Source organism: Alligator sinensis, unplaced genomic scaffold (genome assembly GCF_000455745.1).
Source record: "Alligator sinensis unplaced genomic scaffold, ASM45574v1 scaffold1032_1, whole genome shotgun sequence".
NCBI classification, from domain to species: domain Eukaryota; kingdom Metazoa; phylum Chordata; order Crocodylia; family Alligatoridae; genus Alligator; species Alligator sinensis.
The window spans coordinates 1,254,767-1,266,853 of record NW_005842450.1 but is presented as its reverse complement, the minus strand read 5'-3'; the positions used below and the strand labels follow the sequence as shown (position 1 = coordinate 1,266,853).

At 56.2% G+C, this 12,087-nt stretch overlaps 1 protein-coding gene across 3 annotated transcripts in view; it reads left to right on the top strand.

The window, feature by feature from the left end:
* LOC102384304 (sodium-dependent lysophosphatidylcholine symporter 1-B-like) overlaps positions 1–10,205 on the top strand; it is a 12,800-nt gene extending 2,595 nt beyond the window's left edge. The window contains exons 3-14 of one of the 3 annotated variants that reach the window (XM_006030553.3): positions 8–132; positions 567–699; positions 1,069–1,147; positions 1,814–1,971; positions 2,066–2,156; positions 2,523–2,644; positions 2,983–3,066; positions 3,142–3,225; positions 4,589–4,701; positions 5,976–6,119; positions 6,526–6,702; positions 7,449–10,205. In XM_006030553.3, coding sequence (XP_006030615.2) covers positions 8–132; positions 567–699; positions 1,069–1,147; positions 1,814–1,971; positions 2,066–2,156; positions 2,523–2,644; positions 2,983–3,066; positions 3,142–3,225; positions 4,589–4,701; positions 5,976–6,119; positions 6,526–6,702; positions 7,449–7,482 — 1,344 coding nt within the window. In that variant the 3' untranslated portion in view covers positions 7,483–10,205. Of the gene's footprint in view, positions 1–7; positions 133–566; positions 700–1,068; positions 1,148–1,813; positions 1,972–2,065; positions 2,157–2,522; positions 2,645–2,982; positions 3,226–4,588; positions 4,875–5,975; positions 6,120–6,525; positions 6,703–7,448 lie in introns of those variants that run through there. The other 2 variants (XR_003095683.1, XM_025212193.1) reach the window with 2 other exon arrangements.
* Positions 10,206–12,087: the final 1,882 nt, after the last annotated feature.

Below are 12,087 nucleotides of genomic sequence, written 5' to 3'. Positions count from 1 at the left end.
CCCGCAGCTGAAGCCATTTCACGCCTCGCTGATCCTTTTCCTCGGACAAGCCTGGGATGCAGTGACGGACCCCGCCATCGGCTTCCTGGTCAGTAGGAGCCCCAGGAGGAAGTTTGGCAAGCTGATCCCATGGTGAATGAGGCAGGGACCAGCTGGGTTCAGTCTCCTTTGGTACTGCAACTGCTTAGGGGCTGGACGCATTGCGCTGTGAGCTTCAGATGGGCATAAAAAAAGGGTTGCATATTTCACATGACTTTTGGGAATATCCCTTGTGCTTCAGCACTGGCTTCACAGTTCCTTTAAGGGTCCTAAACACCCATGGCTGCTGGGGCCTGAGACTTGGTGGATCTCAAGCATTAGATGAGCAGGTCTGGCTTGGGTACAGCTCTGGTGCTGGCTATGCGTGCTCTTTCCCCCTTGCTTTGCCCAGAGCTGGCTCCCTTCTGCCTGCCTTTGCCTTGTGGCTTCAGCTGGACTGTGGTTTTGCAATGGGGAGCGGAGGCCGGTGCGAGCAGCCCCAGCTGGCAGGAGGGCTCATGTCTGATGGGCACCACGTCTCCCTGCAGGATCGCCTTCTCCACGCCCTTTGGAGTCACCTTCTACTGCATGCTGTGGTTTGTGCCCTTTGACACCATCTCTGTCTGGCAGAAGTGCCTCTGGTACCTGGTCATGTACTGCTGCTTCCAGGCTTGCAAGAGTGTAAGGAAGGCGGTGCTGGGTTGTGCGCTGTAGCGGGTTGGGCTGGGTTGTGTGCCCCAGTGATTCCTAGATGTTTGGGACCAGTGGACCCCTCTCAAGCTTTGGTATCTCATGGGCAGCCGTCACTTCAACCCACCCACTCAGGTCCCGCTGCCTGCCAGCAGTCCACAGACCCCGCTGTGGGGTCCACTGGGCTTTGCCCAGTGCCCTTTGGTGACCAAAGACCCCGTTGTAGAGGGAGAGGGTCCAGTGTGGCCAGGAAGGACAGCTATCTGCTCTTGGGGGGCACGGGGAACCGATAGAGGCAGACAGTCAAGGAAGTGACTGCAATGCTCTGGGGTGGAGGTATCTGACCTGTTTTCTCCCCAGTGCTATCACGTGCCCTACTCCTCGCTCACCATGTTCCTGGGAGGCAGTCAGAGAGACCGGGACTCGGCCACTGCCTACCGTAAGTGTCTGCACCCTATGGCCACGAAGCCTCGTGAGCTCCCTTACTGCGTCCCAGGGGCCGGCCAGGGCGGTCTCCTTGTGCTCCGGTGTTGCAATAGCCTGATGTCCAGGCTGAATGTGTCTCAGTGTGTCATGAAGTATGCTTGTATATAAGTATAGCCCTTGCTTGGCATCCCCATGCTTTTGCAGTGAGACAGCACCTGGGCTGTGCAGCATATAGGGAACGCCCTGGGAGCCTGGACGTCGATCCCGGGGTGCCTGTTGTTCCGTTTTGGGTCTGATCCACAGCTAAATCAACGCCTTGCTGCACCATGTGTGGCTGTTGTGAGCAGACCCCAGCTTTGGGGCTCTTGCTGAATGCACACGTGGACTCACCTGGGATAAGTTGGTCCTTTGCAGGTGGGGGAAAGATTAGAGGGGTGGTCCCAGCTCCAAACCTCCAGCCTTTTCTCCTGGAGCTCAGGGGGAACATCCCAGAGTAGGTAGCAATAGCAGGCCTCTTTTCCCCTCTGGCAATAGCCGTGAAAGGGCACTCACGTGTTCGCACACACAAAGCCAGTGCATCGCAGTGCAAGGCACAGACCAGCTGCCCAGTCCCTGGAGATCTGCCTCAGGCCGGGGCGGTCAGGCCAGCTGACCCCTCTGCTGTGTGGGCTGTTGGCAGGAATGGGGGTGGAGGTGTTCAGCACGCTGGTCGGCTCGGGCATCCAGGGGCAGATCGTGGGCAGCTACCATGCCAGCATGACCCAGATCTGTACGGCGTTGAACCGGACTCTGCAGAACCGCACCTCTGCGGGCCTCACCGACACGCTGGAAAACACGGTAAGGGCCTGGCCACCGGCCCACACTGCCTCTCGCCTGCCCTCCCAGCCCCTTGGCCCGGGCTGAGCTGACTGCACCGGCTTCTGTTTTCCAGCGCAGGGCATATACAATTGCCTCCGTGGCGCTGAGCTCGCTCTATGTCCTGTCCTGCCTGGTCCTCGTGTTTGGAGTGAAGGAGCAGCCTGGTAAGGTGGCTGCTGCCCCTGGCTGGAGCTTGGATGGTGCTGGGTAGCGGTGGAGCCCAGGGTCTCCTGGTTGGCAGGCAGGGCATGTGGCTGGCGCTGCATCCTGGGCTGTGGTGATGGTGTTTTGCTCCCCAGGTAGCCTCCTTTGCTACCCAGGTCAGTTCCTGGGAGGCGTCTCACCCCCATCCTGCTGGCCGCTGCTTGCGCAGAGGGTGCAGAGAAGATAGGGGTGGAGGTTCATCTCTATCTGGACACTCGTCCTACCTAGCAGCACAGAGGAGCTCCCATCTCTGTTTCAATGTGCGCTTCCATGGGCAGGCCTGCCAGCTGCTCCTGATGGCTCTGCTCTCCGTCCCCTCCCTGCAGGGCCCCTGAGTCCCCTGGAGAAATCAAAGCTGCCCTTCTTCAGGAGCCTGAGGGTCATCCTGGCACACCGGTCCTACACCCACCTGCTCTGTGCCTTCCTCTTGGCCTCCCTGGCCTTCCAGGTACCAGGGCAAGGGGAGAGGCAGCAGGGTGGTATCGGGCAGAGCCGGGTGGAACCATCTAATTAAGTGGTGTGACAAGGCCCCTGTGTCCAGGGGTGTGAAATGCTTCAGCTCTGGAGGGAGGGGAGAGGAGCAGCCTACAGGAGCTCTCCCCTCCAGCGGCATGGTATTCAGGGGCTGGATACCCTGCTCCTCAGCTCCGCAGCCTGGAAGAGACGTGGTGCAGAGCCCTCGGCTCCAGGAAGCTGCTTGCAATCCAGTGTGGGCCTGCAGGTTCCCAGTGCAGCTGTGCACAGTTTGGGATTCCCACGTGAACCCGTGTCCATGCTCCCTTCCAGGTTACCCAGGGGATCTTCGCCTTCTACTGCACGCATGCCGGCGGGATGGCCGGGAGGTTCCAGCACTTGGTGCTCATCATGCTGGTAGGTCCGTCTGCCCCTCGCCCCAATCCTGCTCCTCCAAGCCACTGAGCCCCCCTTTGTGTGTGTCTCCCCCAGGTCACAGCTTCCCTCTCCATCCCCGTGTGGCAGTGCGTGCTGGTGCGGTTTGGGAAGAAGACGACAGTGCTCGTGGGGCTGTCGGTAGGTCCCCAAGGCTGCCGTGCCCACAAAGCTAGGATAGCTGTGCGTGCCTCATCGCCCATGCGACTTCCAGCTGAGCTCCCCGGTGCAAAGCATGATGTCCTGCTCCCCAGTGCAGCCGCCAGCCTGTGGTGGCTCAGCTGGCACCGGCACCCTGGAGAGCTGTCTGCGAGCACGCGGTGCCTCCTCCTCATTGCAGCCACACAGGGCATCGAGGGTGCGAGTGGGAGTGGTGGGAGGCTTTCCTGCCAGCCCTCGCTGCTCTGGACAGCCAGCCTGGTGCAGAAGGGCTAGGAAACAATCCTAGTCTTGGTCGTATAGTCTCAGCAGCATCCAGCACAACTAGTGGTACATCCACTCTCCTCCCACCCAGTTTGCAAACCACGGTGTGGCATGGCTCCATTTATTGGGTGTCCTTGATGTCCAGAGTGAATGAGCTGATGCCCACAGCTGATTCCTTTACATTTCCTCAGGGCCTTCCACCCCCAGCCTGTATAGGGATATAGATCAAGGGCCAGCTGTGTTATGTCCCCTGCACAGGGGGTTCAGGCTCTTAGGCTCCAAGAGCCGTCTGGTGTCGAAGTCACCTCGGGGCCAGGTGGGAGCTTGGCCCTGCCCCAGCAAGCGCTGTGGAAAGCCTCAGCTTGCTGGTGGGTACTGATCGGTTTGAGCTGGACTCGAGGGGTCAGATTGGACATGGTATTTAGGTGCCTAAAGATGCAGCCGGGCCCCTGGTGAGCTCAGATAGGCTGGAACTGGTCGTTGCCTGGCTCGGGTCGTGATGGCTGTTAAATGCCTAAGTCACTCAGGCCCTCTTGGAAAACCTGTTCTCTGCAGCTTTAGAGGCTCAGATACCTTGGTAAGGCCAGTTCTAGGTGCCTGACCCCAGATCGTGCCACGAATCAGTGGCAGAACCCAGATTAGTACCCAGGACTCCAGGTTCCTGTTTCAGCCTCTGTCCCACCCATGACGGCACCTTCCTGAAGTCCCGTGGCGTGGGGACGGGGTGCCTGGGGCACTCGGGGTGTATCATGATGAATGCACCATGGCTGCTGTCATGGACTGACCTCTGTCTGTGTGCCCAGCCCTCCACAAAGCCCCGGGAAAGACGCAGGCCCTGCCCCACGGCTCTTCCATGTATGTGATGCACCAGATCCTCCAGGGATGGTCTGTCATCGAGGTGACGGTGCAGGGGAGTGGTTGCCCTAGCAGCCTCTTGGTGTGGGCGTGCTGCAGGCAGGTCCGGGGGAGAAGGGTGCAGGGAACGCTGCAACAGGAATGGAGCAGGGGGAAGGAGCTCCTTACACCTGATGAGCCAGACGGGCACAAGAGCGTTTCTCTCTTGCCTCCCTCTGCGCCCCAGATTGTCATTCCTGCCCTCATCGTTATCACCCAAGTGACGCACAACTTCCCCGTCTTTGTCGTTATGGTGATCATGGCGGGATGCAGCCTGGCTGTCCTCTACCTGTTACCCTGGTGAGTGGCAGAGACCTGCAGGCCAGGGACGACTTGCTCCTGGATGGCTAAAGGGTTGGGAGGAGAAACGCTATCATAAGAACATGAGGGTGGGAAGGGAGCTCAGGAGGTCACATCCAGTCCATCCCCCTGCTCCAAGCAGGACCAGCCCCAACTACATCATCCCAGCCAAGGCTTTGTCTCCCTGGGTATTCAAAACCTCTAAGGATGGAGACTCCACCACCTCTCTGGGCACCTCTTCCAGTGCTTCACTCTCCTAGTGAGAAAGTTTTTCCTAATATCCAACCTAAACTTCCCTTGCTGCAACGTGAGCCCATTGCTGCTTGTCCTGTCGTCTGCCCCCACTGAGAACAGCCCAGCTTCATCCTCTTTGCAACCCCCCTGCAGGGAGTTAAGGGCTGGAGAACTGTGCGCTAGGAAAACGTCACTGAGCAAGGCCTGGCGTGTTCGTCTGCAGAGCTAAATAATGCAAGAAGTTGGCAGCAGGCAGGAGCGGGGTTTGAAACGGCAGCGTCTGGTACTGCCTTTCAGATGGGGAATTGCTGCTGGCTTTCAGCTGGGGAACTGTGCAGCCCTGGTGTCGGTTCTGTCGAGTGCAGATGGTGCCGGCGCAGCACATTTATACCCACGCCAGCGGCCTTCCTGCCGGTGTCTGTGGAGCAGACGCCGCGTCGAGCCCTGCACCGCGCTGTCACTGCCTGGGGTGCAGCTGCTTTTTCCAGAGCCAGCACTAACTAACTCCCAGCCTGGGGGTCATTTGGTTGCAGCTGTGGTCACTGTCTCCCTGGGGTAACCCTTGCTCCCTGCCAACAGGACATTATTTTTGGATATTATTATGGGATTCCTCACCGCCTAGTGGCAAAGGTCTGCTATAGCAGGCAGATCATCCCTCCGCTCCGGCGTACAAAGCCCGTGCATTACACTGGTGTTAACTCGTCATGTGCGGGCACCGAGAGCAGCTGCTGCTCCGTGCTAGACTCCTTCCCTTATGCAAACTGCTGAGCTTAGGGATGACTCTTCCTCTTCCCAAAATAGCACCTGGGGTTCCTTTCCTACCCTCAGATGCAAAGGCGTGCATATATTTGCATGCTAATGGTTACATACGTGTTAACTTCATGCATAAATTCAGCTTGTGAGCCTGCGTGCAGACTTGAAAGGCATGGTCCCGAGAGAGTTTTCATTCCCCTGAGAGCCCAAAGCTTTGCCCAGGGCTGGAGGCTGGTAGTGGCAGAAGTCGAGCTGCTTTGCCTCCTTAACGAGCTGCTCATCCCCAGGTCCATGCTGCCGGATGCAGTGGATGATTTCAGGCTGAAGAACCCCAACTGCTTGAACCTGGAAGCTTTTTTCTACTCCTTCTATGTTTTCTTCAACAAGTTTGCTGGTGGCCTTGCGCTGGGGATCTCCACCATGAGCTTACAGTAGGCCTCAGAGTCTGCTTTCTCTTAAAGATTCGTGTTAGTGGGTAAACTTCACGTTGCCGCCTTCTCTTTGGCCCCTGTCAGGAGAAGCTGGAATTGGAGTCACTGGGAGTGTCCCAGAGCCATTGCTTCTCCTGTTTCCTGCTGGGCACAGCTGAGGGGAATAGCTGGGCATGCCACCAAGCCATTCCCTAGAGCGCTTGCAGAGAAGAGGGCCTGGGAAGGATGTCTCTGCTTGCTCCTTCACTGCTCCTTTCCATGACTCCCTGGGTTTGTAGAAGGTGTGAGCTGCTTCATTGTCAGAGCTCCCACCACACCTACCCTTTAGGGTGTCCTCTTGCCAGGGCCCGAACCACCCCCGGACCTCACAGGCGAAAGCAGACACTCCTCAAGTGCTCTTCCTCAGTTTTGCAGGTTACAAGGCTGGTGACTGCACGCACAACCCGTCTGTCATCCTCACCTTGAAAATCCTCATGGCTCCGGTCCCCATCATCTTGCTGCTGGCTTCCATGGTCACCTTCTACTTCTACCCCATCAACGAGGAAAGGAGGCGGCAGATGAAGGTGGAGATGGAGGCATTCGAGTAAGTGCGGTGGGATTCGTGGGCCTTGGGGAACTCTGGTCCAGGCCTTTTGCTCTGGAAGTGGCTGAGGGACTGTGCAGGCATCTCTTCTGCCAAGGAGGTGATGAGCTGGGAGGAATTCCCAGCAGGAGCATCGGGAGAAAAATCCATAGCAGAGCTTCGTTTGGGTTTTGACCCATGTAACATAGCAACTGAGCAGCAAAGGCTTGACACTCCTCCTACCTGCGAGAGGCTGAGACTGGAGCTGCTGCAAGATCCCCCATTGCCAGTTCTCCTACAGGGCGTTTGCAATGACTGCCGGGGGCTAGAGGATTCCTTTAGTAGATTATCCAAATGCACTTTGGGTTTTTAAAGCACTTTAGACGGTGCTGGGCTGCCTCAGAGCATCATTTTGGGGCTCCTCGGGGCTTGAGAAGGAAGATGACTTGGGAAACACGAGGGGGTCTGATATCACTGGCCAAGCCAGGGGGCTCTCCTAACCTCTGTCCTCTGCCTGGGGACACAGCTCAAGTCAGCGGTCCCCATCTGCCAGCAGGCAGGGCTGCAAGGGGACAGGCAGATGTGGCTCCTGGAGTCTGTCTGATCCAGGTGATTGTCACCCTGCCTCGGCTATGGGGGAGGAGAGGAGAGTTTGCTCACAAATTCCCTGTCCAGTCTGGGACACGGCGTGCTTTCTCCTCCCTCTCCTTGCCCTCCAGTGCAAACTTGAAGAGGAATTCTGTGTTAATTTATACTCTTCCTACCAGGCAAGGCCGGGGGGAGAATGCAAACTCCGGGTAAAACAAACACGGACCTTGCAGAGTTTCCTTGGAAAGCTCTCTCTCTCTCGCCGCGCGCTGCCAGGATGCACCAGTCTGATCTGATGGCTTTGCTTCCTGTTGTTCCCGATTTCTGCATCGCAAAGCATTGCTCTCTGCTCGCTGCCTTTCTCAACTCCCCAGGGCTGCTGCGGGGAGCATCCCTGGCCTTGAAGAACGGGGTTTGGCATGTTGATCTTGAGCCAGCTCCTGCCTTCTCTTTGTGCAAGGAAAGATCCCGGCGCTCATTCGCCACAGCTGATTGGGAAGGATGGCGAGGAAGATTGGACCCAGGCTCTGCCAAGAGCACTCTCAGAAAACACACCGAGGAGGGGAGCTGGGCAGCAGAGGTTCAGGCATATTTTGGGGAGGAAAGTGTCAGCAATCTGTCATCTGGGTGGTGACAATCAGGACCCCGAGCCCCAGGACTAGGGGGAATGCTGCTGTTTCAGGAAGAGCGCTGTATCCATGTGGAGACGTGGAGCTGCCTCTGACCCCATCCGGTGATCAGCTAAAGCCTCCTTCACTGCTTACTATGTATATAGACAGGATATTCTGGTCACCACCTGGTCTGGAGCAGCTCCCCTGCTTTCCCAGAAGGCCTGCCCCGAACTTCCCCCATATCTAAAGACTTAGAATTTGTCAGTGTATTTTCAGGTGTACAAGATGTGTCGGTGTGCAAGGGGCACCCTTCAAAAAAGGGTAAAATGGTGCCTCTCTGACACCCCCTGTATTGTCAGTGGTGGTGAGGCAGGGGCTGTTATACATGCCCCATATCCTGATTTTTTGCGCCCCCCCAAACCTGACTTCTCTCACCAGTGTTCCCAGGCTCCTCTCCAATGTACTGGGAGGTAGGGTGGGAGCTTCAGAAGCTGCCCTTCCCTGCAGCTTTGGTGCATCAGAAACACCCAGCTTTAGGAGCTTCTCTTTGGGGGAGAAAAACTGCATCTTATACATGGGAAAAGCCTGTTTTCTACTAAGGTGAGGCTTAGCCATGTAGAAGAGATGCATGTATCCAAAATAAGAAATCTGCATAGGTGTCTAGATGCCGTACTATCCAATGCTGACAGCAGTTCCCTGCCTTGGTTTTGCTGGGTGCGTGAATTATTGGCTAGAGATGAATTTTGCCTCGGAAGAGGCTGCAGCAATGGACTGACTTGCCTGTGATCATGCTCTCTTAGGAGCTTATTACAAGGTTTGCCCTGTCTGCCATCTCTGAAAGGGATGGGGGGTTTTGGGGGGGGGGACACGTCAAATGCATTCTGTGGAGAGGGCTGAATGAATGCTAAAGACAGTCCCTAGGTCAAAGCTGCACAAGTGGGACCTTTAAAGCTCACCAGAGATCTCCCACTGTGACAACAAGATGAGGAGCATAAAGCCGCAGAGCAGGATGTGACCACAGCATAACAGCTAAACTAGGAGGCAGGAAAACTGAAGTGCATGTGGCATTGCACGGGAGGGGAAGCAGGTTTGGCCCGGGCTATTTCTGACCTCAGTTTAGCTTTGCAGCCCCCCGTCTACACACACACTGGCCATATTTTTGCAGATAGTGCTCCTACTGCATTTGGAAATCTGGCTCTTAAAGTGGCGTCGTGAGGCTTAAGCGTTAGCAGCCTTTTATATGAGCCCTCTTGGAGCTGGTTGCAGGTAGACAAACTCGCTATCTGCTGCACCCCGGACAGATTTGGACTAGCTTATGCACAAGGAAAAGATGCTTCTTTCCTATTTTTTTTTGTCAGCTGTGAAGAAAAATAAGTGCCTTGCGAGGCCCTGCCTTGCCCTGAGGGGGTCAGGTACAGGGACCCCTTTGCTTAGGACATGTTTCTTTGCTTGTGCACAGCATTTTCTGCACGCTTTTCAGGGAAGGAAGTGCCAAGAAAAGCAGAATGATTGTTGCTTCCCTTCTGGCTCCATGTAAGCAGCGGCTGTGTCCGAACGCACGCGCAATCACTGTCTCTCGCTAGCTGGGCTGGATGTCACTAATATGGCACGGCACCGAGCTTCCCGCAGAGGGGTGTGATTGGAGATGGGCACTTTCCTAGGTTTGATACGTCCCCACTGTATTTGCTGTTGAGAATCCTGCCGTGTGCTATTATGAGCTATTAAAGCAGCATGCGTGCTGATGATGTTTTCCTCCTGGAGTTTCTTGTTATGCAAGCCGGGGCAGGTGCTCCATTCCCAGCGCTCTTTGCAGGTGAGCTGTTTTGGCAGGATGCTGCTGCGGGCAACTGTCCCAGTAGCATCCGTTTGCTTTGCAGGCTGGAGACCTTCCCCACAGACTGACACTGCAATCTGGGCAGAAACCTGTCCTGTCCCCTTGCTCCGGTGCTTCCCAGCCTGACCGCTCAGCCTTCCAGATCCTTGCTCGCCCTTGCTGTGCTCCTTTCTCTAAAAAAGGTGGGACCGAAGAGATCTGGCGGTCGTGGGGCTGGCACTTGCAGGTATGCAGACCCACAGTAACGAGAGAGCACCCACTCCCAACGGGATTTGATCGGCGTGACTTCTAAGCCTTCCTGCTCCAACATAACGGATTTGGTTTCTGCAGTCTTACCTTATGGCGCACATGTGGCTTTGAGTATATGCAGGCAGGGTTTCCACTATAGGACTAATATCCCCCCCCCCCCCTTTTTTTTTGTCTGAGCTTTATGTCTAGTAACAAATATAGGCTTGTGGTGGAACAGATGTACCCCCCTATATTTCGGTAGGGAAGGAGTTAATGTAGTGGTGTATATGTGATGCAGTCCAGCTGGTCTGAGCGCAGCAGCAGGTATTAAGAGACTTGTCTAGCAGCTGGGACGTGCTTTATGGGGGAGGGAGGATGGCTTCCCCGAGTGCACGATGGAGAGATGTGAATAGGGGAAGCTACTGGGGCTAGGAATAGGAAAGATCCCTTAATTGGAGCTCAGACCCTGCAGAGGGGGAGCGTGCTAGAGAGAGCCATTTTCCTGGGGTGAACCGTCAGGCTGAAATGTTGTATTTCCAAGCAATTATTCACATTGCTTGCAAGCCAAGGATCTTTGGGTAGAGGCTGTAAGCACCTTCGCTGCATCCCACTGGGTCGGATGGGGCTCGGGGCCGGTGCGGTGCTGTGAGCTGGGTCTGGTTACCTGCAGAGCTGGCTGGACCCGGACACTTAATTTCCGCCACTACACCGCGGTGAGAACGGGGCGAGCTGCTGCCATTTTAGTGTTGTGCTGCATAGATCTCCGCCGGGCAACTTAACATACATATGACAATATCTCTGGTGCCGGGTGATGGCTGTACTGAATGGGATGCCTCCGTTGATTAGCCGACACCCGGGCAAATTTCTCATTGCAATTGAAATAGCTTAATGCTAATTCCTCTAGCACTTCTCTGCACGGGGGAGGAAGAGCTGTCCCGCAGTTCAGGGCCAGGAGTTAGGTCTCGGGGATCTTATTTCAGACGACTGGTTTCTATTGATGGTGCTAGCGCATGCTACCTGTGGGGTCTGCCTGTGGCCTGGTTCCCCCCCCAGCTGAAGATGAAGACGGTAAGACGTGCCTGTCATGCAAGGGTGTCCGCAGTTAAAATGACTAATGGTGGTGAGTACTCGTACACGAAGCATTTCCATGATGCTTATCACTAAGGTGCGTGTGGCACCTGGAGGACTAATCACTAAGGGGATAAGCATCACGGCAATGCATCTAGAGGCGTGCTCCCCCTATCACAGCTATAAGCATCTAGCACGATTGTGGAGCTTGCACGTGGCGGAGCTTGCGCACCGAAGAAGTGCAATTACAGCGACTTGGCGTTGCAGCCCTCCCATCTGTTATCTCAGACATCTCCTTTCCACGACACCTGTTGGAAATATTTCCTCTTAGCACTTCTCGCTGCTTGCCCGGAGCTCGTCAGAGCTCAAATCCAGCACGTTTGAACTCAAATCCATCTACTTCACGTCAGGAAAGGATAAGACTTCTTCAAGGCACCGTTTCAGCCTGGAAAGCCTACAAGATTTCGGGTTCGGAAGGAGCGCTCGCTCGTGTTACGGAAAGGAAGTCCTTCCTGTAGCACCGAGGGGGTGGCCGTCGTAGAGGGCAGTCCGGCTGTCCTCTATTGATACCAAACCGGACGCCTTTATGTCCTCTGACAAATAGAGGGCGTGAAGCCGTCCAGTTTCGTCCTCGGTCCTCTGTTGAGATGAAACCGGACACCTTTATGTCCTCTGCGTTCAGCAATAGAGGACACGAAGGCGCCCGGTCTCGTCTCAAGAGAGGACAAAGGACAACCGGACCGTCCCTACGCGCCAGACGTTACGGGAACGTGGCGCTGTTTAACGCCGGGCCACGCGTCTTCCATTAACGGGGATGTGGGGTGAAGAACGACGACGCGTCTCCGCCAGCGACCAGAAGCAACCGCGCTCCATTTAGGAGCAGAGGAAGCCACGAAACGCACCGGGCGCGGGTGCAAAAGCCACGTGGTCTTTGCTCCAGCTCTTGGCGCGCGGCGCACGTGTGCACGCGCGCCTCCCTGCCGCGCGCTAAGGGCCGGGTCTCCATGGGACCGCGCCCCCGCCCCCCTCCGCCAAGATGGCCGCCCTCGGGCCGAGCCCAGCCGGGAGGCAAGATGG